The sequence below is a fragment of the Anomaloglossus baeobatrachus genome, chromosome 3 (assembly GCF_048569485.1).
Source record: "Anomaloglossus baeobatrachus isolate aAnoBae1 chromosome 3, aAnoBae1.hap1, whole genome shotgun sequence".
Classification (NCBI taxonomy): Eukaryota; Metazoa; Chordata; class Amphibia; order Anura; family Aromobatidae; genus Anomaloglossus; species Anomaloglossus baeobatrachus.
Genome location: NC_134355.1, coordinates 162,691,037 through 162,718,766, shown reverse-complemented (window position 1 = coordinate 162,718,766; position 27,730 = coordinate 162,691,037). Strand labels below are relative to the sequence as shown.

At 41.8% G+C, this 27,730-nt stretch overlaps 1 protein-coding gene across 12 annotated transcripts in view; it reads left to right on the top strand.

Annotated features, from left to right (window-relative positions):
- SYNE1 (spectrin repeat containing nuclear envelope protein 1) overlaps positions 1-27,730 on the top strand; it is a 672,549-nt gene that overhangs the window by 402,443 nt on the left and 242,376 nt on the right. For all 12 annotated transcript variants that reach the window (XM_075339554.1, XM_075339558.1, XM_075339562.1 and 9 more), the window contains 14 exons: positions 1,461-1,633; positions 1,803-1,956; positions 4,452-4,595; positions 5,236-5,400; positions 8,085-8,402; positions 10,772-10,924; positions 12,497-12,667; positions 13,813-14,139; positions 15,344-15,496; positions 16,906-17,073; positions 20,332-20,508; positions 20,798-20,944; positions 21,030-21,155; positions 21,397-21,573. In XM_075339554.1, the coding sequence (XP_075195669.1) occupies positions 1,461-1,633; positions 1,803-1,956; positions 4,452-4,595; positions 5,236-5,400; positions 8,085-8,402; positions 10,772-10,924; positions 12,497-12,667; positions 13,813-14,139; positions 15,344-15,496; positions 16,906-17,073; positions 20,332-20,508; positions 20,798-20,944; positions 21,030-21,155; positions 21,397-21,573 (2,553 nt within the window). The remainder of the gene's footprint in view (positions 1-1,460; positions 1,634-1,802; positions 1,957-4,451; positions 4,596-5,235; positions 5,401-8,084; positions 8,403-10,771; positions 10,925-12,496; positions 12,668-13,812; positions 14,140-15,343; positions 15,497-16,905; positions 17,074-20,331; positions 20,509-20,797; positions 20,945-21,029; positions 21,156-21,396; positions 21,574-27,730) is intronic.

Genomic DNA, 27,730 nt, shown 5'->3' with positions numbered 1-27,730 from the left:
CACAGAAATAACTGTGTAAGAACTCTGCCTTTGCCTGAAAATACTGCATGAGAGAGGTTGTCCTTTCTTTTACATTGATAGCCTATCCTTAGGATATCTGATCAGCTGGAGTCTGACACCCCGCACACCGTTGATCAGCTGTTTTCGGTCCTGACGGGGGCAACCGAAAATGCTTAGTTCCGGATCTGCCCTGTCAACTGGTAGCAGCTGAGGCTGCGTACTGCACATCCACCTCCCATTCAAATCAATAGGAGGTGGATGTGCAGTACAGCCACTGTTAGAAGGCAGTGCAGCCCCAGAACTGAGCATTTCCAGTTGACTGCTGCCGCCACCGGGATCAGGAACAGCTAATCGGTGGAGGTGCCAATTGTCGGACCCCAGCTGATGATATATTGATGACCTTTCCTAAGAAAGGGCTACCAATTTAAAATTAGTGGCCAAGCTTTTTATGCATACTGTGCTAAGTATTGCTCTTGTGGGTCGGCCAGATCCTGCAGAAGGCTCACCAGGGAAATCTTTTGTTCTCATGTGGGCCAGTCCGAGCCTGTATCCGACAAAACAAACAGTATATATAGATTGCATATTGACCTTGATTCATCATTCAAATTTCTTTTCTGTCTTGTGAGATTCTCTGGTATTTTGGGAGCCAAATTCTTCAAAATAGTGCACACTGTTCAGGAATATAAAGCAAAATATTATCATCTTTTCTTTGAACTGTCTTTGTGACTTTTTAAGCTTGAAAAAATTGCACATTTCACCAAATGTCTCAAAAAAATGTGCTAAAGTAATGGCATACTCAAAACCACTTCAGGGGGTAGCTGGCGTGGCTTTGTGCCAAATTTTTTTTTTTTTTTTTTTTTTTTTTCGAAAGTCACACGTAAAGAATCGGCCAAAACCATATTAAATCTGCCCACAAAGCAGATAAAATAAGGTGAGCACATGTAAAATAGACTTAAAAAGGACAAAAATCTAATAATGAATTGGGTGAACACAAAAGAGGCGCAAAACCCTCAAAACTGAACAAAAATAGACATAAAAAGCAAAGTTGAATCGGGGCCATTCACTATACTACCTATTCTATAAGGACAACCACCATGTGCATCTTTGCTCTGCTACTGGTAGTGGGATTGGGGGCGACACCATGGCCTTAACTGTTGCTGCTGCAAAACACATACTACAGCAGCCATGACAGTAAACGAGCAACTGAAGAGGATTGAAGAACATCTGTGCTGGAATATTAAGCAAGTTAATGTAACAGTCAACAATTTTAGGATTATTTTGATGCACAGCAGTTTATAAGGACTTCTTGTCCATAAGTTACATATCCAAAGTGCCTAAAGGTCTGCAATATAGCCTGTAGGGTGAGTCGCCTTCCCGATGTGTTGTCTCTTGGCTTTGCCTTGTCAACTGACCATAAGCAGGACATCTTCTCACCTGGCAGCCATGTTTTTTGTTCTTAGACTCTGTTGCTAGTGAAGCAGGACAAAGAAATTCAGTTGAAGATGTTACTAACAAGAGGGGAATCTGTGGTAAGGAACACTTCTCCAGATGGTGCCCCTGCCATTCAGCAGCAACTACAAGAACTGAAAGATTCCTGGGCCTCTTTACTATCATCTTGTATTAAGTGTAAAAGGTACAGTAGGTTCATTATCTGCATTTGGGAATGGTGACGATTACATGGACTGTTGGCAAAATATACAATATATATGACATCATTGTGCAGAGACACACCCTGTTTCACCATAGAACATGTCTGAGTCATTTGTTAGATGACATATACTCATTGGCCTTTAACATTGCAGCCAACTGGATGGAGCGCTGTCCAAGTGGACAAGTTACCAGGATGATGTTCGTCAATTCTCCGGCTGGATGGACAGAGTGGAGGAGAGGCTGAATGAGCCTGAGAGGCAGTACAGTGAGCTAAGAGATAAAACTGCAGCACACAGTAAAGCTAAGGTATACAGTAATGCTCCATGTTCACCTTGATCTTAGATATTGGTTGCCTGTTATTTCATTACACCACCCAGCTTTTATAGCTCAAGAAGCACTATAATTTAGATTTGTTTTATTTATTAAATGTGTGTATGTGCATGTGATGTAGTGTGAGTGTGTTAATATACTTATCTACCGCTGTTGTCTCTGGTGTCCAGCGCCGTTCTACTCTACTGACATCATTGTAATTGTGACTATCTACTCTCTGCGTTCCCCAGTGGTCTGTTTTACAATATATGTCTAAGGAGCCTTGTTCTGAATCTTGTTCTGATGCTCAATAGACTTAAATTGTAAAAGTCACTTTCGGGTCGCACAGAGCGCAGTGTGATCAGGAGAGTCTGCAGAGCAATGATGTCACTCAGATGACAAGAAGAACAGTGCTGAACACCGGAGAGACCGGCTTTAGGTGAGTATATAATACATTCACATTACATTATATGCACATATACACACATTTAAAGGGAATCTGTCACCAGGTTTTTGCTACTTCATCTGAAAGCAGCATGTTGTAAGCAAAGAGATTCTGAAACTAATCACGTTTATCTTAGATCACTTTGTGCAGCCATTCTGACTTTATTTCAGAATTGAGTGTAGCAGGGCTCGGTGCTTTCCCCGCCCACACCAAACTCTCAGTAGAGATTGTGCATTGACTGTGAGGTGTCAATCACAGCAGAGAGTGTGCTGGATTGCTCTGCATGAGGCACTGAGTCACACCATATTAATCACAAAGCAATAAACCTTTTAGTATGAGTAAGCAATAGCTTGGGCACAAATAAGACAAACACAGATGTTTTTACGTTTTTAACTCTTGCAGCATGCTGTCCCCAGCTTACATTGCAAAATCCTGGTGACAGATTCCGTTAAAACTTCATGGGGCTTATCTCAGTTATTGAAGCATGTAACCCTTAATGAACACTTGCGGCTGCCATATCTAGACAATGCTCTTTTCAAAAAAAGTTATACACTTTAAAATAAGCCCAACCTTTAGATGGCTTCTCCATTACTATATGACTCCCTTTGATATATCTTATCTCTTCCTAATAATTACTTTTCTAATACACATTTTTCGGGCTGCTTTTCTAAGCACATCCCTGTGTAGGTTACATAACCCTTTATTGCCAGGCAGATTTCTGATCTGGGCATCGATATCGGATGAATAATAGGAAGATGTCACTGATGGCATCAGAGCTGTCTTTCAGTGATTGACAGTGTCTGGAATCAGACAGAATGGAAATAGTACGTCACTGATGGGGCAGAGCTATCGTTCAGTGATTGACAGGAGTCTGAGCACGCATGTTTAGATCAGTCTTCTCTGCACTAATTCTGACAATGCTTTGGCGTAATGGCCCCTTCAGCTGACAGGTACTGTGATATGCTTTCTAAGGACAATCAGGCTCTAAGGATATCATGGCTCTTGTCTGCTTAGGAGGCCAGCACACCAAAGTATTGTCAGCATCCATGCAGAGAACAGTGAAGTCTGTGATCTGAGTATGTGTGCTCAGACTGTCAATCATTGAAAGGTAGCTCTGTCCCCATGATTAATGCGCTTTTCCCACTCCATCCGATTCTGATAGCCAGAATGAAAATAATAGGAAGGAAGCAGTAACCCACACAGAAATGTGCAGGTAATAAAAGTGATTGTTCGGAAGAGTTAAAGGGGTTTTGCACTATTAGGACAACCATTTCTCAATCGCTATGTTCCCTCTTATTTTTTGTTAGCAGGTATACTTACTTCTGGTGCAGGCGCTGTTCCAGCAGTGTCTTCACTGGCTCTCCTGTGGCTCGCATGACATTATTACATCACGCAATCCCTGTGGTCACTCTCCCCTCTTTCAGACACAACTGATTTTCAGAGGCAGTCACAGCTACAGATGCTCCCTGTTTTCCTCTTGATGTTTGATTTGTCTGAAGGAGGGAGAAGTGAAGTGGCCGCTAGTTGGCGTCAGGGATTGCGTGACATAATGTAAAATGAGCTTTGGGAGAGACAGTGCTGACACCACTGGAACGATGCAAACACTGGAGGTGAATATAGCTATTATTATTATTGTTATTATTATTATTAATATTATTATTATTATTATTATTATTATTATTATTATTATTATTATTATTAATAATAATAATAATAATGATAATGATAATAATAATAATAATAATAATAATAATAACAATAATTAAAAGAGAAACTTAATGATTGAGAAGGGGTTAGCCCGAATTGTGGAAAACGCCTTTAAGTTATTCTTTCTCTTTTGGAAATTGTAACATATAATTGAAAATGTACTTTTCAATGCAGTAGCAGAATTAGAGACTAAAAACCATTAATAAATTGATTTAGATTCAGGTCAAGGTGCTGTGGCTGTGTGGTTAATTAAAAACACAGGTATTAAGTATTGTATGTAAATTTCCAATGAATTGAGCCTCACTTGCTATACTGACATGATAGTAACATTGTTTTGCAGTTATTGAATGAAGAAATTGTAAGTCACAGCAGTTTATTAGAGACCATAGGAAAGAAGGGATCCAGCATGACAGAGCATTATGTCACCCAACTTGAGCTCCAAGACCTGCAAGAACGTTACAGTACACTTCAAGAAAAGGTTAAGGTAATGCAACACAGCAATATTCTACTATAATATGTGGAATGGAAATGCAAATGAGAATTTCTAAAGTTTAAAGGAGTTCAGTGAAAAGAAATCATCACCTTTCCATGGGATAGATGATCACTTATTGATTGGTAGGGGTCTGACTTATGTGACCTGCTCCGATCGGCAGAACTGTGAATTTGTATCCCTGTTACAATGTAGCGGCAATGCGCATGTTACACTATATTACATTCATTCCATATGGGACTGTTGAGCGCAGCACTCGGCTTTCCTGAATGAAAGCAGTTTGCACAAGTAACCATTCAGATATTGACAAATTACCTCTAACATACAAATACATGTCACTGTTATTATTAGGAATACCTCAAATATTCGGCTTCGCAAATATTTTCCGAATAGGTCGCCGCTATGCAAATATTCGATGCGCAATGTAAGTCTATTGGAAGCCCGAATATTTCCAAATAGTTGTTATTTGGGGTTTCCCATAGACTTACATTGTGCATCGAATATTCACGAATAGTCGAATAGCGTTGATTTATTTGGCAAATATTCGCGCAGCCGAATATTTGAGGTATTCGATCATCCCTAGTTATTATACGCAGGAAAAAATAAAAGTGGTTAATGGTTTATGTTTTAACAGGAAGCGATCATTAAGGCAGAGAAAATAGTGTCAGATCACCATAATTATCAAAAAGCACTTAAGGCATTTGATGACTGGCTACAGCAAGAAAATGAAAAGCTGAGCTGTCAAGTGTTGTCTGATGGTGACGCTGAGATGTATGATTCCACTCTGCGGGAACTACAGGTAAATCGACAATGTTTGTATCGAATGTTTAGCTTATTGATATTGTATATATTTTCAGCAGATTATGATTATTTTTTTTACAAAAGCTTGAAAAATAACATGGATAGACAAGAACCCAAATCTAGGCCTTTATGTGACTTAACATTGTGATATATTAAACCCTCGTAAGCTTTAAACCTACTGACCTTTTTAATGTGACTTAAGCGGGCTTTACACGCTACGATTTTGCTACAGCAATCTCGTTGGGGTCACAGAATTTGTGACGCACATCCGGCCGCTGTAGCGATCTCGTAGTGTGTGACTCCAAGGAGCGATTTTGGATCGTTGCAAAAACGTCCAAAATCGCTCCTCGTTGACATGAGGGTCCGCTCCCAATTATCGATACTATCGCTTTGCTGTTGTTGTTCCTCGTTCCTGCGGCAGTGCACATCGCTGTGTGTGACCCCCGTAGGAACGAGAAACATCTCCTTACCTGCCGCCGGCCACAATGTGGAAGGAAGGAGATGGGCGGTATGTTCGTCCCGCTCATCTCCGCCCCTCCGCTTTCGCATTGGGCGGCTGCTTAGTGACGTCGCTGTGACGCAGAACAGACCACCCCCTCAGAAAGGAGGCGGTACGCCGGTCACAGCGACGTCGCTATGCAGGTAAGTATGTGTGACGCGGGTGCGCGATTTTGTGCGCGATGGGCAGCGATATGCCCGTTTCGCACAAAAGATGGGGGCGGGTCACATGCTAGCGATATCAGTACTGATATCGTAGCATGTAAAGCCACCCTAACACAATACCGTATTTGTAAGTATATCTGCATTTAAATCTGTACTTTCATAGTTTCTACAGTTGAATATAGACTTAAGTACAACAAGTTCAATCTCTAAGCTAACATGATGATTTAGAAGAAGGCAAAACCCCACAAAGCAGATGCTAATTGCCCCATATTTGGGGAAAAATTCTTTGCCGAATCCACATGGGGCAATCAGGCTAGTTGCCTGGAACAACGTCCCATCGCAGAAAGTAGTAACCACAAAAACTAGTATTATATTTTTCAAAAAAGTCATACTGGCCTGCCTTGAATTTTTTAAGTGAATCAACCATTAAAACATCATTTGGTAGAGAGCTGAATAGTCCCACTGCACATACAGCAAATTATTGCCCCCTGTATTAATGATTAAACCTTCTTTTCTTTAGACATTGATGATGCTCCTTTGTCTCTGTCTCAGGCCTAGATGTAAAGAGATCATTAGAAAGGTCTCTGTACTGTTCCTTCTTGTACACTGCAATAAGATCTCATCTAAGCCTTCAATTTCCAAACTGAATAACCCCAAGTTTGTTAATCTGACTTGATTTTGCAGTTCACCCATTCCCTTAACCTTGGTGTCTGTTCTCTGCTCTCGCTCCCTTCTTATATACCGGAGACCAAAATTGTACCCTGTATTCTAAGTTTGGCCGCACTAATGTACCCAGTATTCTAAGTTTGGCCGTACTGATGACTTGTATAGAGGCACAGCTATGTTCTTAACATGAGCATCTATGCCCCTTTTAATGCATTCCTTGATTTTATTTGGCTTGGCAGTAGCTAAAGTAATGCTAGTCACTACCTTATGGGGTCACATGGGCGGAAGGGTAATCAGGAAAGTCAGGGTCAGGTAATAGGAGGTCACATATAATAATAATGGGGGAAAAAGGGACGTAGTCAGGTCACATTCCAAGGGTCAAAATACCAGGAGAGCACGTAATAGATAAAGGGGGCAAGCAAAGACGTGGTCAAATAACGGTCTGAGGTCAAAGGCAGGAGAACACGACAGGAACATGGAGTGGGCAGAGAAAAGTCCAATAACAGTCCGGTCAGAATACCAAGATTAGAATACCAGCAGATACACAAGCTACAGCACCACAGCAGAGTCAGAAAATATAACTAGCAGAGTTCTGGGGGAGGATGCACAGTAAAGAAGCCTGAGCAATTACCTGGAAGGTGGAACAGCTGAGTAACCAGCACCTCCCAGAACCAACCTGGACTCCTGTGCACTAACCAAGCTGCCAGTTCAGTATCAAGGATGGCGCCACAGAGCATCTCCTAAGGCAAGATGCTTTGCATAAATGAACGGACACACTGCCAGATCTGTAAGCACTGCAGAGCATCTCCAAGTCTGTGAGATGCTCTGCAGAGAGAATCGTGACAGCTACCTGGTGCTGATCACTACAATTCCTGTCGGAGTTTACTGTCCACCTATACGTCTAAGTCGTTTTCAGTGATAGCTATGCCCTGTGTTTTACCATTTAGTACATAATTATACATTTAATTTCCTCTGATCAAGTGCATGACCTTACATTTATTTACGTTAAACTTCAATTGCCATTTCTCAGCCGAAGCATCGGGGTTACATAATTACTTCTGTAATATTAAAATATCCTCCTCTGTATTGATTAGAATGCAGTTTAGTATCATCTGCAAATATTGAAATTCTACTTTGTATGCCCCCTATAAAGTCGTTACTAAAAATGTGAAAAAGAAGAGGACCCACTGCTGAACCCTACGGAACCTCCATTTTATTCAGTAAAATGTTAAAGGGTTTTGATTTATCTTTATCGATAAAATAACCTAAATGGAGTAATAAAAGTATAAATATTTTCATTTAAAGGGTAAACTATAATAATGACATAATTTAAAATTATTTTTTACTTCATAGGAGCTTCAGGTGCACTGTGCAGAAGGACAGGCATTATTGAACAGTGCCCTCCACATAAGAGAAGATGTCCTGCCATGGGGCATTCCCCACTCAGAAGACAGAGAATTGGAATCCCTAAGACATGACTGGCAAGTTTATCAGCAAAGACTGACAGAAGGTCGGGGCCAAATGAATGCATCCCTCAGTAAGTTGAAGCTAATGGAGAAGAAGTTCCAGGAGACAGATGAATGGTTGGTCTCTATGGAAGGAAAAGTGAATATCAGAACAGGCCGTCAATCAGATCGAGCAACAAAAGAAATACAGCTTGAACAAATGAAGGTAAACTCATAATTACAGTATATCACAAAAGTGAGTACACCCCTGACATTTTTATAAATATTTTATTATATATTTTAATGAGACAACACTGAAGATTTGACACTGTGATACAATGTAATGTAGTCAGTGTACAGCTTGTATAACTGTACATTTTGTGCGCCCTCTAAGTACCTCAACACACAGCAGGTAATGTCAAAACCGCTGGCAACTAAAGTGAGTACAACCTGAGTGAAAATGGCCAAATTGTGTCCAAAGTGTCAATATTTTGTGTAGCCACCATTGTTTTAAAGCACTACCTTAACTCTCTTGGGCATGGAGTTTACTAGAGCTTCATGGGTTGCCACTGGACTCTTCCTTTACCCTCATTTTCTTTAGCAAGGCAGTGGTTATATTGAATGTCTGTTTGGGGGCATTATCATATTGGCATACTGCTCTGCTGCCCAGTTTTCAAAGGAAAGGGATCATGCTCTGCTTCAGTATGTCAAAGTACATGTTGGCGTTCATGATTCCCCTCAATGAACTGTAGCTCCCCACAGTCGGCAGCACTCATGCAGCCCCAAACCATGACACTCCCACTACCATGTTTGACTGTAGGCAAGATACACTTGTCTCTGTACTTCTCACCCAGTTGCTGCCACACAAACCAAATATATTTATTTTGGTCTCATCGGACAACAGGATATGGTTCCAGCAATCCATGTCCTTAGGGCGGCTTTGCACGTTGCGACATTGCACGTGAGATGTCGATGGGGTCAAATCGAAAGTGACGCACATCCGGCGTCGCAGTCGATATCGCAACGTGCAAATCCTTTTTGATACGATGAACGAGCGCAAAAGCGTCGTTATCGTATCATCGCTGCAGCCTCCGACATTTCCATAATGCCGGTGCAGCGACAGGTGCGATGTTGTTCCTCGCTCCTGCGGCAGCACACATCGCTGTGTGTAAAGCCGCAGGAGCGAGGAACTTCACCCTACCTGCCGCCGGCTGCAATGAGGAGGACGGAGGTGGGCGGGATGTTTACATCCTGCTCATCTCCGCCCCTCCACTTCAATTGGCCGCCTGCCGTGTGACGTCGCTGTGACGCCGCACGACCCGCCCCCTTAGGAAGGAGGCGGGTCGCCGGCCAGAGGGACGTCGCACGGCAGGTATGTGCGTGTGAAACTGCCGTAGCGATAATAATCGCTACGGCAGCTTTCACTAGATATTGCACGTGCGACGGGGGCGGGACTATCGCTGCAGCATCGGTAACACATTGTTACCGATGTCGCAGCGTGCAAAGCCCGCCTTAGTCTGCTTGTCTTCAGCAAATTGTTTGCAAGCTTTTGTGTTGCATTTTCTTTAGAACAGGCTTCCTTCTGGGATGACATTCATGCAGATCAATTTGATGCAGTGTGTGGCATATGGTCAAAGCACTGACTGTCTAAACCCCCCCTCCCCCATCCCTTTAACTTCTGCAACAATGCTGGCAGCATTCATATGTCTATTTTGAAAAGACAACCTCTGGATTTAATAATATTTACTCACTTATATAGCGCCATTCATTCCACAGCGCTTTACATACATCAGCAACACTGTCACATTAGAGCTCACAATCTAAATTCCCTATCAGTATGTTTTTGGAGTGTGGGAGGAAACTGGAGGAAACGTACGCAAACACAGGGAGAACATACAAACTCCTTGCAGACATTGTCCTTGGTGGGATTTGAACCCAGGCCCCCAGTGATGCAAGACTGCAGTGCTAACCACTGAGCAACCGTGCCGCCTTGTGACGTTGATCACGTGCACTCAACTTCTTTGGTTGACCATGGTGTTATGAGTGCACACTGTCTTGTTAAACTGGAGTATGGTCTTGGCCACTGTGCTGCAGCTCAGTTTCAGGATGCTGGCAATCTTCTTATATCCTAGGTCATCATTATGTAGAGCAACAATTCTTATTTTCAGACCCTCAGAGAATTCTTTTCCATGAGGTGCCATGTTGAAATTCTAGTGACCAATGTGACAGAGTCTGTGTGATAATACCAAATGTAACCCATATACTCCCTATTCACACTTGAAACCTAATAACACTAATGAGTCAGATGTCATTGGATGAGGGAAAAGGACAATTGAGCACAATTTGGACATTTTCACATTTGTGATATGCTGTACATAATCATACATAGCTCAGGTCAGTAGATTATACTATTACAAATTAATTATGATTACTTTACACTATAGTGATGGTAAGTCCCATAGAATTGCAAACCGCAGGTTATACTAATAATGCATGTTCTGTTTGTGGCCTTTGCAGATTGTCTACAAATAGAGTATGTCTTCCATATTGAGTTTTTATCATGTAAATAGTGTCACTATTTTTTACCGTTTTTAGAAATGGCATGAAGAGGTGATGGCTTATAAGGATGACGTTGAAGAGGTTGGCACATTGGCCCAGCAAATGTTAGAGGAGGGCCGCAGCAGCAGAATTGGGAGTATGGCCACCATGCTAACTTCTCGCTATCAGGCTACCAGGCTTCATATTTTGGTAAATACTTCACTAATCAGTGTTTCAATATGTTTCTTTTTACAATTTTAACACTAGAACTACTGGACTCGTGACACCTACGTATATAGAAATACATGGTGCAAAGTAGTCAAAATGACTACCTCAGTAGTTCTAGTGTTAAAGCAAATTCTTGTAAGTAGAAATACATTTAAAGGGGTTTACTACTTTCTAAAGTGGAAACCCCCCAAATGTTATGAATTACGTAAAATAACAACACAGCAGGTATTCAGCCCCCCCCCCACACACACAGACACACACACACAGGTCCAGTATTCATTGTATTGCCCTGGATGGTGGTTTCCTGTTGGTGGCATCAGATTAACCCTAGAAAGCGCAACCACAGAAGTCTACCATAGAAAACAAGTAACCTAGCAGGCCTGCAAGGCCCCAGGTATGCATTCTAGGGTTAAAGTGAACGTGTCAGCCGATACATGATGTCCGATCCACAGGCAGCATGTACAGTCATGGCTGAAAGTGTTGGCATCCTAGAAATTGTTCCAGAAAATGAATTATTTCTCCAAGAAAACTATTTCAATTACACATCCTTTGTTATACACAAGTTTATTTCCTTTGTGTGTATTGGAATAACACAAGAAAAAGAGAAAAAAGGCAAATTGGACATAATTTCACACACAACCCCAAAAGAGGGCTGGATAAAATTGTTGGCCCCCTCAATTTAACCCCTTCATGACTTTGGACATACTGGTACACTCAAGATCGTGTCCCTGACTTTGATGCGGGCTTGAAAGGCGAGCCAGCATGTGTCCCCTGCACATGTCGGCTGATCTGATGCCGACATGTGCCTCTAACAGCCACAGGTGGATTGGAGATCTACCCACACCTGTTAAGATAAATATTGCTATCAATCTCTGACAGGAGGACTTAAGGTGTGCTGTGGTAAACAAGTCATTCCCCATGCCCATCGGCGGCCTTGTGATGGGATAACGGGGCACCAATGGGGTGTCATGAACGGCAGAGGTTAGTTCATAGGAAGATAGCCCCTTGATGAAGAGGTCGCTATTAGTAGATAGCTATTAAATTTATGCCAATTTATGCCATAAATTATCATAAACCTGTCAAACAAATTGGTCTTGCTTCCCTTTAGTCAAGCCCTTTTCTGACAAGTGGCAAGAGGAGTACAATGTCAAAATTTTTGCAACATTATGTTATAAAAGTGGTGTTAACATTTAATAAATCCTTCTTTAAACCATTTGGATATATTGAATATCTTCAACAAATGGGTTAATGGAATAGCTCATCAATGACAGATCTGTGGGGGTCTGACACCCCCCCCCACACCCGAATCAGCTCTTATTAGCTCCGGTAAATCTGATGCTTAGGTCTTGCCGGTCACCACCGAGAACTGCACATGAGCTCCACCACAGCTAATAGATGCCCTGACAAATCTTCTAAATTTGAGACTGTTTATGGAGATAACCTCAATAGTTTTATTTTTCTTTAATTACTTTTAGTTTTCTCTTTAACTGTTTTTATTTAACATTGCAGAAAAGTTTTATGAAGTCAGTAACATTATTTGTCTCCCTCTTTAAGGAACAAATACAATTCCTGGAAGAAGAAATTAGAAACATAAAGGAGGCTGATGTTGCCAATAAATATTATACAGACTGGTTTACGGACGCTTTACAGACCTTCAAAAATATCACAGCTGATATCGGTGCGGTGGATAAGACAGCACTAGAAAAAAAAATGAAGAAACTCGAGGTGAATACTACTTTGAAAGCCTGTATACATTAGTCTAAAATGAAATGGTAAAAATGGACAACTGAACTTTTAATAAACCGGGTGTAATTTTCCAATAAATGATCATGTTAGATGACCTGTGACACAGTGTAATCTATGGAAAAGAAAACAGTCATGTTGCAATAATCTTTTCATCCATGTACAATCTTTCCTTGAAAGAACAATACCTGATGAACATTTTCACCTATTTCCAGTTTCTTTGAAAATGTATAGCCAAGATAAACATCAGTACTAGCCAATATAAACTGAGATGTGCCTAGCTGCATAGGCAAAATGATCGTTCTATAGATAATTGTTCAACACTTCCACATGATCCTTATATAGCAGCCATGTTGGTAGTCCATGGATGCAGGGACTGAGTACTACTGTCAGAAATCCACGGCTCACTGAGTGACAGCTCAGCCGCCCAGTAGTTTGCAGGGGCGTTATAGGTTGATAGTTATGTGAATGGATAATCCAGGAGCCCACTCATGCTATTCAGGATTGCCCTGCAACCAATCAGGCCAGGTCTGCTTTGCTTCCTCTTGGTGTCACCCTTTTGGGGTGGTTATCTGGCATTTAACTGGCTGGCAGTGGTCGGACCATTGCTAGGCGTAGCTACGCTTGGTGGTGTACGTGCCTTGTACTTTTCTGTTCTACTGTTCTGATCTATTGCTGCCTGACTTTGGACCATGTGTTTGTGTAGCCCCTTTTGTCTCAATCTGTAGCCATTTTGGACTTGTGACTCCGGACTGTGACCTGTTTTCTCGTTTGCCCCTCTGCCTTCGACGTACATTCTTGCTATTTGACCCCTGACTTCTTTACTCCCCTGCATCACGGCTTGACCGTTAGCAGTGACGATAGCCAGCGTCATATTTTCCACTCTCCTCCAACCTGATTAATAGGCATACCATTATATCACGCATTCATGATGCAGCAATGATGACATCACACTATGCCTACTAACCGGAAAAGGTTCCTGGGATGTAGGCAAGTAGAAGGAGGTTGGTGGAGCTCTTTTACACCTGTCTTGGACAAAAGACTTTGCGGCTGGACCAAGGCCCTGCAAATCTTTTTGCTCTGTGTTAGCTTCTATAGTCTTGATATTCTCCCTTTTCTCTTTGTAGTCTATTTTAGGTGATATGGATTTAGGTCACAGACTGCTGAAGGCTCTCCGCGAAAAGGGAGACCGCGTCCTGAAGTATATGGCAGGAGATGAAGCTGACCAGTTGGAGAAGGACATACACCAGCATGTGAACAGGCTTGAGGAGCTGACTAGCGCAGTTAGAAAGGAGCACACTGCATTGGAAAAGGGTCTTCATCATGAAAAGGAATTCTCTGACAAGTTCAGTGCACAAGCTCAGTGGCTAATAGAGTATCAGAACCTCCTGCATGCTGATGTGGAACCCAAAACTGAGCTCTATGAGAAGAAGGCACAGCTAGCCAAGTATAAGGTGAATTAGTGCATTTTTAAGAACTTTTTTGAAATGGTTGGTTTCTTAGATTTAAACAGTAAGTAATCTTTTGATATATTAAAGCCCCTTTTAGCAGTGTTAAATATGGGTGTCTGAAAAATGCGTTTTGCTTAGCCTAATGGGGGAGCAGAGCAGTGTACGGACCCTTAGGGGCACTTTGCACACTACGACATCGCAAGCCGATGCTGCGATGCCGAGCGCGATAGTCCCCGCCCCCGTCGCAGCTGCGATATCATGGTGATAGCTGCCGTAGCGAACATTATCACTATGGCAGCTTCACATCCACTCACCTGCCCTGCGACGTCGCTCTGGCCGGCGAACCACCTCCTTCCTAAGGGGGCGGGTCATGCGGCGTCATAGCAACGTCACACGGCAGACGGCCAATAGAAGCGGAGGGGCGGAGATGAGCGGGACATAAACATCCCGCCCATCTCCTTCCTTCCGCATAGCCAGCCGGGACGCAGGTTGGAGATGTTCCTCGCTCCTGCGGCTTCACACACAACGATGTGTGCTGCCGCAGGAACGAGGAACAACATCGTAACATCGGTCTTTCCCAATTCATGGAAATGACTGACGCTACACCGATGATACGATTACGACGCTTTTGTGCTCGTTAATCGTATCAAAAATGTTTTACACACCGCGATGTCGAGAGCGACGCCGGAAGTGCGTCACTTTCGATTTGACCCCACCGACTTCACACCTGAGATGTCGTAGTGTGCAAAGTTCCCCTTAGACTTTCTCTTCAGGTTGTACAATCATCTGCTTGCTCTCAAGCATCAGCTAAAAATTTCTATAGCTTGGTTTCAGAGATCAGTGGGGGTTTCAGACTAGGACACCTTGAAAGTGAAGTTGCCATTTCAATATTTTCTAAGGCCTTTGCAACTTTTCAAGTTCTCCATACTTTGTGTGCCCAGAAAAGATCAATATTGCTCAACCTCACCTGTTGTAAGTCCTACAGGGTGTCATTGGGCTGATTTTCAATAAAAAATGGATTCTCCAATTATATATTTATTTTCTTTCATAAAGCATGAATATGAAATATATTTTTATATTATCATGTTAATTAGTGGTCCTTGACCATGTATCCCTCCAACTGATATAGAACTACAGCTCTCAGCACAAGAAAATGGCTTGCATGTGGCTGAGCATGATGATCATGTAGTTTTGTTTGTGTGACTAGACCATCCAGCAGACTGTCCTTTCACGTGAGCCGTCCATCAAAGTTGTCATTGAAAAAGGTGAAACCTTGCTCAGAATAACGCACAATGCCTTTGTGGGAGAAAAAATCCACAAATTGCAGAAAGATTATCAAGGGCTCTGCAACCTGGCCAAGGTAAAGTATATGTATAATATATGATATTCATTTCAAAATGTAGATTCATAAAAATATTAAACAAGTGGCTGCCGGCTGTAAAGAATATAAACTTAAACTAAATGGAATGCATTAGCAAATACATGCTACACGAACTACGTTCAACATGAAATTCAGCCAGGTTCCCTCATTACACACAACTATTTAATTGAAGGGATTTCGTTTTATGCTGCTTTTGGTTCTGAAATCTTCAGACAGGTTTCTTTTAAACCTACCGACACTGAAATGGGTATAATCGTATTAGTCACGCATGCCAACATGCATTTTTTGTACCTAGTGTTGTCAGTATTATAATTTATGTCACAGACAATTAATGCAGTGTACTGATAAATGTGTCATTGCTATAAGGTGCCGCCATATTATTTTCAGATAGTTGCCTAAATAACACTAGTCAAGCAATAGATTAGGGAATCTTTGGCAGCTGCCTTCCCAGGAGAGCGCGTGCACCAGGTCTGGTGGGTGTATGCTCGGAGTGCCCAGGTTATCGGGGCCAGTGGCTTTCCTTTCACTACGGATTCATGATGCACCTTGCATGGGTTGCAAATAGGGATGATCGAATATCACAAATATTCGGCAATATTCGGCTTTGCGAATATTCGATGAATAGGTTGGCGCTATGCGAATATTTGATGCACAATGTAAGTCTATGTGAAGCCCGAATAGTTGCTATTTGGTAACTATTCGGGTTTCCCATAGACTTACATTGCGCATCAAATATTGGCAAATAGTCGAATAGCGCCGACCTATTCGTCGAATATGGGCGTAGCCGAATATTTGAGATATTCGATCATCCCTAGTTGCAAACCCTATTGCCTCATTCAGACGTTCATTTGTAACGTACATGCTATATTCGAACATGTATACACTGTATTCTCTGAAGCTGTTCATATGTCCGTGATTTTTTTTTTTACGGACCATGTGTCTGTGATAAAATCAGAGACGTTCATTTTTGATCTTAATGGTGGATCAAAATTATCCATTCAAGTCAATGTTACTGCTATTTTTCCTTTTTTCCTTTTGTAACGAGAAAATCACTAAAGAAACACAGATTGTAAATACTGACACACGGATCAAAGACTGATGAAAATCAGATCAAAAACACTGATGATAATAGAATCACTTTTTGCATACCAGAAAAATCACTGAAGTCTAAAGGATGCCTAAGGCTGGCCATGAGTGAAAACAACATACTATACCAATATATCAATGAAAAGCTAATAGCTTTACCTATGTGGATATATGGGCATGGAAGAGGGTTGTCTTATATATGAATATTTACAGAAATATTAACATATTGTAACTTGTACTGTTATTTTGATGGAGTCGTTTTATCTGTACATTTGCTGACACCATTATGTTTTTTTATGTAGATGTCTGTTGCTGAACTGGAGGACAAAGTGAAGGAGCATGAATGCTATAATTGTGAGCTGCAGGATGTGGAGAAGTGGCTTCTTCAGATGTCAAGCAGACTGGTAACCCCTGATCTAATGGAAAGCAGTAATTTAGAGACAATCACTCAGCAACTCGCTAATCACAAGGTATTATTTCTTAGCGCCATGTTTGAAAGAAATCTTTTCCTCAAAAATCACATAAGGTGGTTTTTTTCCATTAATTTTGGATAAGTGACTGAAACTGCATTAATACCTGTTTCAGAGGCTGCCTTTCTGCAGTAAGCAGGCAGTACATGTGACCAACATGTTCAATACGGTGTATAGAAATATGTATATATAGAATACTAATGTATTTTTCGGACTATAAAACGCGTCGCACCATAAGACGCACCCTGGTTTTAGAGGAGGAAAATAGGAAAATAAAATTTTAAGCAAAAAATGTGGTCATGACACACTGTTATGGGGCGAGGATCTGCTGCTGACACTGTTATGGGGGTAATGTCCCCAAATTCTCTACTAAGGTACCCCATCCTGGTAATGATCCTCCTGCCTTGTATATGATCCCCATCCTTGTATATATGTCCCTCATCTTAGTATAGCCCCCATCCTGCTATATGCCGCCATCCTGATAAATACCCCCATCCTGATAAATACCCCCATCCTGCTATATACCCGCATCCTGATAAATACCCCCATCCTGCTATATACCCCCAACCTGATAAGTATCCCCATCCTGATAATACCCCCATCCTGCTATATACCCCCATCCGTATAAGTATCCCCATCCTGATAAATACCCCCATCCTGATAAGTACCCCCATCCTGATAAATACCACCATTCTGGTATAGCCCCCATCCTGTTATATACCCCCATCCTGCTATATACCCCATCCAGATAATTACCCCCATCCTGCTATATACCCCTATCCGGCTATATACCCCTATCCTGATAAATACCCCCATCCTGCTATATAACCCCATCCTCATATACCCCCATCCTGCTCATATACCCCCATCCTGCTATATACCTCCATCCTGCTCATATACCCCCATCCTGCTCATATACCCTCATCCTGCTCTTGTCTGCTTGACCATGTCAAAGTCAAAAGAGACAAATTTGTTCTGTCTAACCAAGGTGCCCAAATGTCTTCCATTTCTGGTATGTCCCTCTTTATTGGTACACAAAATTCTCAAGGTGTATAGTGTTATTTAACCATTTATTTCCCTAAAGATGGAAGGGTTAAGGTTTTTCCAATATGAAGGTATTAATTAATTCTCCTAGGCTGATATAATAAATGTGTGATAGCTAGTCCGTGACACTCCTGCATAGCGATTTCAGCTGTAAAATTTAGAAACACAAGTGAAAGGTTCTGGAGCGAGCTGGCTCCTATACAGAATTTATAAGCTCAATCACATCTTTACAGTACCTCAGGAGACATGGGCAGTTCCACATTTTGTTCAACACAGATTACTGGTTGTGCACCCTTCTCAACCCATGCTACAAGGAGAACTTTACATCTGTCTTTCCCGCAGCAGAGAGGGCTACTAAAATGGTGCAATACCAGAAGGACATAGTTGAACGTTTGGTCAAAAAATTACCATCGAAAAATGCTGGGAGATGAGGTCAGAGTTCTTTGGACAACCAAAGAGTAGAGAGACACAGAGTGACCAAAAGAGGAAGGGGAACAGTATGAAATGTCTGCAAAAGTTTCATTAGACCCTCCAGCACCCAGGCCCTGATGCGCAGGAGGACAGGTTTATGAAGATGTGCAGGATTACCTAGCCGACCGTACCACCATCCTCTGTGCTATTCACCTATTGGGTATTCAAGCTGGACACGTGGCATGAACTGTCCCTCTACACCTTGGAGATGCTGGCCTGCCCTGCTGCTAGCATTTAGTCTGCGCCAGTTTTTAGGCAAGTACCATAATAATGAATATGGGCTTCTGAAAATGCTGACAGGCTGACTCTTATCAAAATGAACAAAGCATGGATTAGCCCAGAGTTTTCAGCCCTACTAGATGACAACAGCCAAACCCTATATGCAATTCTAATGTTCCTGTTATTGCGGTGTATTCCCATGAAACCCTTCCCACCCAATAAGGGTGTATCATTCTTGTTTTCTTCCTTTTTGTGTCCTTCTCCACCTCGACTATATCAACAGGGTCATGAGGTGACCCTTGCTCTTAATTTTTCAAGGGTTTGTATCATTCAATAATATGTAATTTTTAGATGGCTGCCTCAAATAATCCCCAGGGGTAAATTTTTTCAGCCCTTGCACTTAGTGCATCGACTTTATTTGTGCAGGAGTTCCACTCCTTCTAAATGGTAAAAAAAAAACATTTAAGGCCTTCCTCTACATCACTTTCAGGGTGTATCGGAGTGCCTCCTCATATTTGTGAGCCCTTGCACATATTGCATACGCTTTAACAATCTAGGAGTCCCACTCCATCCAAATAATGTAGTTAAAAAAAATGTTGTCTGCGGCCTTCCTCTACGTGTCTTCCTTGGGGTTATTGCTGTCCCTCCTTCTAAATTCTGGCAGCACTTATTGCATAGGCTTTATGAGTGTACAAGTCCCACTCCTTAACAATTTTAACAGAATGTGTATGAGCCAGCCCTAATTTATGTCTAATACAAGGTTTAGGGGAGTCCCTCTTCCTTCTAATTTTTCCTAGTTCTTGCATTGATCGCATAGGCTTTGTGAGTTTCAGAGTCCCTACTTCATAAATTAAACAGGATGTGTCTGACCATGTCACACATACAACATGCCCAGATAAGGTAGTAAAATGTAAAAATTACATTATTCGGTGAATCTTTTTTTCACCATTGAAAGCAATGAGAAAGTACAAAAATACAGTAAAAACACTACATGAAACATAGTATAAGGGGTGGAGGAGAATTCTTTTTTTAATTTTTCCTTTTTTTTTTTTTTTTATTTGCCTTACATACAGGTCATTATACAGGAAAGAATGTTTCCTAACAATTTTTCATTCAAAATTCATTTTATCTTCAGTTTTGTATGTTTTATCGTTCTGGAGTCAGAGATGTGTCCAAGCATCTTCCCCATGCTGTTCCCATTCCATTTGGGCTCTGTTTTCATGCCCACCCAAAGTCATGGGTGGTTCTTCCGTAAAACTGCTCAAGTTTCCCCCTGACTTCTAATATACTCTTTATACGATTTGCTCTATTCGAGTACCGAGCACCCAATCGATTTAGTGCTCACCACTATTTGTTACCAACATCTGGTGAGACATTCATGTCAATATGTTCCTTTAGAAATATATTTACTTAGAAAATTGGTCACGCGTTCAATATTTATTTCACCCTCTGTATGTGTATTTTACTGTATACGCAAGTGACGGCCTTATAGGAATGTTCTGACAATAACTCTTCACTCTGCAGGCTATGATGGAAGATATTGCTGGTTTTGAAGAGCGCTTGAGTAGTCTCAAACTAAAGGGAGAAAATCTGGTTCTTCACTGTGCAGAACATCTACAAGCAAAGTTCAAACAAACCGTACAAGCACATTTACAGGGAACAAGAGACAGTTACTCAGCCATTTGTAGCACTGTCCAGAGGGTAAGATACAGTACAGCCATATATAATAGGCATAGCTTGGTGCATGTATTTATTTTTTTGTTAAAGAGTAAATCACTTCTAAATTGAGATGTGACATAGGACTTTATTATATGGATTGTGATATCAACTTGACATGGCTATTTGTCAAACACCTTAAATTCCTCACCAAAACAGCCTTGGATTTTGTCTACCATATTCCTCTTTATGGCAGCTGGCACCTGAAATGCCTTTTTGTGTATGTATACAGACTACTTCTGCTATATCTTGCTATTTCCCATTTCGCCTCTAGGTGTATTTAAGTTTAGAGAACGAGCTGCAAAAGCATGTAAGTCACCAAGACACGCTGCTGCAATGCCAAGCCTGGCACTCTACTGTTAAGAAAGAGTTAGAACAAAAGTCCAAAGCCCCACTCTGTCTGGCCGAGGCTACGAAACAGGTATGTGAGGAGTTAAAAAATTGTTTAATATTGCTAAATATTGAATGGTATACATCATTTCATTACCAACCTTTGTACCATATAGGTGAAACATTTCCGGACTCTGCAGGAGCAGGCCAACACGTACTTGGACCTTCTGTGCACGGCTTGTGACTTATCTGATAGTGCTGTGAAGAATGTAGCAATCAACATTCAGCAAACAAAGCAGACTGTAAGTTCTTCACTGCTCATATAACCAGTAACATTATGTGTGTACCATGACAACTAAATAAATGCATGCAAATGGACAGCAACATGCTAATCATGTGTTGTAAGGCCATAAGACCATTCATTCCTCAGGGTTGTATCAGAATCTTCATCGGGAGACATCATCTCAGTCTCCCAAAAGTGTGAGGCCAATGACTGTAGGTAGATTAATAGATAATATTGTTTTACAATCTGCTTTTCCTTAGATTGAACAGCGTATGATGCAGGGTCAGGATCTTGCTCACGGTTGGGAAGAAGTAAAACGAATGAAGGTTGAGCTTCAGACATATTTTCAGGAGGCCGGCCAGGAGCTACAGAACATGAAAAGAAGGCGAGCAGAACTGGAGATCAAACTAGCGCAGAACATGGTCTCTCAGTTGAAGGTACTAGGATGTCTTCACTTGTGACTAGTTTATCTTTTCTTTATATTGCATAACCTTTATATGTGTCAGATGTTCTCTCATAGAATATTACTCAGAATGATCTATTAGGCTACATTCTCGTTAGGACAATTGTTTACGTTGGGTTTCGTCAGCATACCAGAAAACGATTTTCTGATGTTGCTCACAGTGCAATGTGGAAACATAGTACGAAAGAGGAAACTTTGGACTCCCATGAACCTTTTTACCTTTTTTCTTGCAGTGGTTTATTATTTTTATGGACACAATAGCAAAGCCTACCAACATAAATCATGATTAATGGGGTTCTCCAAGAATGTAATAAAAATATTTGTTATGTAATTTGGAAGAAACACACCTCTCAATACGTATATCTCAATAGACAGAAGAGCTGTATCATAATCACACATACGACCTTGGACCAAAAACAAGGGCTGTGACATAAGTAGAGGTAAATCTCCTTGGTTGGCTGAGCACAAAGGATTTTTTTTCCAGCCTCAGTCCTTCATGCACAGTCACCCTCGGAGAAGATTTAGTTCTTCTCCTGTTACAACCCTTCTTTTTAGCTCACAAAGTTATGTGTGCTTGTAATATATCTCCCCTCTGTCAGTTGAGATGCAGATCTTGGGAGCTGTGTTTCCTCAGACTCTAACCCATCCTGACCGGTTGACTAGGACAGCTGCTGTTTGAATTCCATGACAAGGGCTATTTTATTACATCCATGGAGAACCCCTTTAAACTTTTCAAAAACATGAGTGCATTACATGTGTGTCAGTGACTATGCTCTCAATCTAGGTTAGTCACAGTGCCCTAAACAGTTGTAACAGAGTACAGTCAGTGCTAGTCAAAATTCCCATAATAATGTCAACATAGTTGTAAACAATTCGCTCCAGGTCACTAATCTCCCTATGTAGTGTGGCCCAAAGTGCCCCTTAACAAAAGGAGCTACAATGTCCCTCTGACAGTAAATTGTCAAGCACAAACTCTCTTATCTACCTTGCAGCTACATGTCATGCAGCTATAGTTTGGCATAAGAGAAGGATCTTATGAACTGGAAGCAATTGTTTTATATTTTTTCCTAATATACATGATATAATAGTTAGTCCAACAGTGTATCAATAGTATATTATGCCTTATATTACTGTATCATTAGTAGCATTGTCAGGATAATATTTACAAAGTGATGTAACGTATTCGGTATAATTCTAGGGTATTACGATAAGAACATATGGCTGACCGCAGATCACACATACAGTAGGCATTTGGAACAGGAAAAACCTCAGATTTCAAGTCTCCAAAATAAATTAGTGAACACATCTATAAATAAAATGTATGATATATCAAAGACTGAGAACATCTGGAAGACTATCAGCTCCACTCATACACAGCTCATAACTATGTAAATTCTGTTTATTCTGTGTAAATCAGAAGACCAACTACAAGTACATGCACAAAACAGAGCTGCATGATCTATTTCTCCACCAGAAGTCAATAAATGGACATGCTACATATAATAAATATAAGGTGAAATAATACGATTTGCTTTTTTTCTATCAAATAACTTGCATTTGGTTTTCATAAGTTCAAAGTAGGAAAAATATTCATATTAAATTCCCCAGGGATAACAAACTCAATGACAAGTTACTCATAATTAGAGCTGATTGAACGACCAAAAAATCCGGGATCGGCGGATCACTGCCAGATTTTTAAAAAAGTCCGATCCGCTCCGGATTCCGGTGCCCATATCCATATAAGTGAATGGGAACTGGAATCTGGAGATTAAAAATGTTTGTGGAGGGAATAGGGGGGCAGGCTTTTCCCTTCCGGAGCCGACAATTCAATATTCATTGTTTTGCCCGCCCACCGGCGTGTGTAATTGGTTGTAGCTGGATGCGCCCCCACCCTGAGTGGCAACCAATCACAGGCGCCAGGATGGCCGATTGGCGGGGAAAGCAGTGCAATTGTCTGCCGGTCTGTATGGTGGTAAAAAATAAACAATCGGCAGCACAGATATACCCCGCGGCTGAAGCCCCAGCTGTCGGGCTGTATCTGTGCTGTGTATCCAGTCACACGTGCGAGTCCCTCGCAAGTGTGATTCCGGTCTAAGAGAAACCGCATGTGGCTTTTTTTTTAATTTAAATCAATAATGAAAAAAAAACGACGTGCGGTTCCCCCTAATTTTCATCCCCAGCCAAGATAACGCCGGCTGGGGGCTGGTATATTCTCAGCCCGCAGCCGCCTGGTATTGCCGCAACTATTAGATGTGACAATCCTGCTGCATTATCGGCTCTTCCCGGTGGCCTGGTGCGGTGCCAATCGGGGTAATCCTTTATTTGAAATAAAGTACAAAACACCTTCCTTTACCACTTTATTAACCCTACAACACAGCCCTCCAGCTCCGGCATAATCCACACGACATCCCACGACGACACATCCAGCTCTGCTACATCTCAGAGTGAGCAGCCATAGAGAAGACTGCCAGCTCTGAGTGTAGCCTGAGCAGCGATAATAAGTGATGACTGCAGCAGAGACTGTCACAGGCTGGGGGCGTGTCAGCCTGTAACCAATTACAGATGAGAGGACGGGCGGTGGACAGGGAAAACACGGAAAGTTGTGTGATTGCATGCACAGTACAGGAAGTGAATGCGCAACCCGGAAGCAGTGTGCCGCCATGACACCGAGGCTCGGTAAGAATGAAAATGACTCTTCAACAGGAAGATGAAAAATCGACCGCAAACAGCTGCTATGCCAAACAATTTCTTTTTTATTCAAGCGTTCTTTTCATAGGTGCAGATAAAAATGCGGGAGGTGACTAGGATGCGAGTCCCTCCAAAGGACGACGGCCGTTTCGTCTGTAAGCCAGACTTCTACGGGTCCACGACTTCTGTGGACCCGTAGAAGTCTGGCTTACAGACGAAACGGCCGTCGTCCTTTGGAGGGACTCGCATCCTAGTCACCTCCCGCATTTTTATCTGCACCTATGAAAAGAACGCTTGAATAAAAAAGAAATTGTTTGGCATAGCAGCTGTTTGCGGTCGATTTTTCATCTTCCTGTTGTTGGATCTCCTAGCTGCTCAATACCAACCAGCACGCTGCGCCTGCAAACCAGCGCTAAATGGCAGTCATCAGCACGTGAGCCACTGAACTTGGAGGTAATCTGAGGGCAGGCGGTGCAGGACTTGTTCACTTGTTGCTACAATGAAAATGACTCTTATTTGTTGTTTTGTTTATTTTTACCTTGTTTGCCGGGTCCAGCACCTGCATGTCATTAACACCACGCGGATCCGGACTTTTACAGTCCGGATCTGCTCAGCCCTACTCATAATAGCAAGGTTGTTGGACGCTCCAATTCAACATGAAAGACGTACATTCAAGTAAAACCTGACGACTGCAATTTCCAACTAATGTGTATGGGAGACATTAGAGGATGTCTGGCCATAGAAGGATTGGGCATTTTGAATATAAATTCTTTTTTTTTCTGGGGATTAATGACTGCCAGGGGTGTTTGGTGGTTAATTATGACAGAGGTGACTGGTAGTGTGGTTAATGCCAGAGGGGATTGGTAGTTGTTTATGAACAAGGTGTCTGGTAGTGGCTTATGACAGAGATATCTGGAAGTACATTGTTCCCCAACTCCAGTACTCTAGGTAGTGGTTAATTTCTGGTACTAGTTAATGCCAGACGTGTCTGGTACCATAGTAGATTATGCCAAAAGTGTCTGGTAGTGGATTGTACAAGAGATGCTTGGTACTGGTTAATAGATGTGAAAGAAAGAAACTGGGATATGCCGCGCTGACATCAAACATCCAGAAGATGATTAATTTCTGTTTTATGTAATCAGGTCTACGTATTTCGGAGGACGCAGCCTCCTTCTTCAGGATATTTATTACAGAAAAATCAACCTTACCCTGCGTCTTCCGAAATGCGTAGACCTGATTAAATAACACCGAAATTAATCAACTTCTGGATGTTTGATGTCAGCACAGCATATCCCGGTTTCCTTCTTCCACATCTGTAACACGTCACTCCGGGGCTGCAGCAGGCGCTATTTTATGCTTATGTAGAAGTTGTGACTGGCACAACTTCTACAAGTGGGTACCTTACCTCTTTGTCTCGTCAAATCCCACCAGATAAGACCCTATCTGCGCTTCTTATCCACAGCATGCTTCTATGCTACTAGTTAATGCCAGAGGAGTCCAAGAGGTGTCTGGTAGTGGATTATACCAGAGGTGCCTGGTAGTGATTTATGCCAGTTAATATTAGCGATATCTGGTAGTAGATTTTGCCTGAAATGTCTGGTAGTGCATTACACTATAGGTGTCTGGTAGGGGTTTATGTCAGATGTATTTGTTGGTTAATGCCAAAGGTGTCTGGTAGTGGATTATGTACAAGAAAAAAGATCAGCTCACAGTAATAGAGGCAAAAACTGAGTGATTGAATATCCAGCTCTAACAATAGATAATAGGATGAAATTGCAACTTATTTCATTTGCATTAAAATCACATGGTTAATCAAAAAAGTATTAAAAACAGGGAAACATAAGTCCTATGCATTTCGAATCCAATGGGTTCGTAAACATTGCAAAGCATGATACATAATGTGACACTTATATATGATTTACTACACTTGACACAAAGCTGTTCAAATGGAAGACCTTCTTAATGGTCACATCCATCAGCTAATGGTCAGTGGAGGTAACAACAGGATGAAAACTACATGAAGAAATAAAAAAGGAGGCTGAGGGGGAAAGAGTAAGAGATATACTAAATGATGTGATACATTTCAATGTAAGTACATTCAGTCAGATCTGTAGTTTAAATCAGATGGTATTTGGGTGTTAAGGACTAATATGTCTTATGCATGAGCATGTCTCGTAGTGGTGAGGTGTCTGGTTGTGGATTGTACGAAAAATGTCTGGCTGTGGATTGTGCAAGAGATATCTTTTAAAGGTTAATGCCATGGTTAGATTATGCCAGAAATGTCTGGTAGTGGATTATACCTAAGGTTTCTGAGACTGGATTATGTCTGAAGTGTCTGGTTATGGTTTATACATGAAGTGTCTGGTAGTGGTATATTTTTCTCTCCCCGTAAAGAATAGATGTCAGGACAAAAGATTTGTAGAAAAATACATCCACTTAATGAAGAATTGATTCAATAAAACATCATGTTTATTCCAAGGTTTAAAAAATGGGAAAGGTTAAAATAATACATAGACACCGGGTCTGGTCTACTCGTTTCCAGCAACATTATTTTAAACTATGGAATAAACGTGTCTTTTTATTAAATCAATTCTTGATTATTCAGATGCATTTTTTTCTACAAATCTTTATGCTTCACACTACTCAGGAACTGGCCTGATGTCTCCAAGCACCATGCCCGTATGTAATATTCCCACACCGGTGAGCTGATGGGAACTTTTCTCTCTATATGTAAGGATGCCTGGCTCAGCTGAATATACTGTGTATAGAGATTGGAAGAGCTAAAGCATTCAGCAGACAGCTATCTCATGTATGTCCTCTAGCTCCATTCACAATGGCAGCATGGTTTCAATTTGTATGGTAATACAGGCTAAGGCTATGTGCGCACGTGTGCGCTCTGCACCGCACCGAAAAGGTGCGCTTCAGAGCGCAGCTGAAAAGCTGCGTTCTGAAGCGCATGGTGCCGGCGAGAACGTGCGTTCTGCCTGCAGCTCCTGCCATAGACAGAGCAGGAGCTGCCGGCAAAGCGCACGGAAGAAGTGACATGTCACTTCTTAGAACGCAGCGATTCGGGCAGCAGTGGAAGCGCTGCGTTCTAATATGCCACGTGCGCACGGCCCCTGCACAATCTCCATAGATTGTGCAGGGGACGCAGGACGCATGCAGTTACGCTGCGCTACAAAGCGCAGCGTAACTGCATGAATTACGCACACGTGCGCACGTAGCCTTAATGATGGCTACTATTTAGTGGACCTGTATTATATATCATTTTTACTAGGCTGTACACTACCCACTCATGAGTTGTGTGAACAGTATGATTATGATGATAGTTGTGGAGGTAAGGCAAGGTTTCTGCCTATTATAAGGAAGGTAGGCAGTGGAGGACATATCATTGGTGCAATGTGTACAGGGGCCCAAGAGATCAGTGGGCTCATTTTCACCTT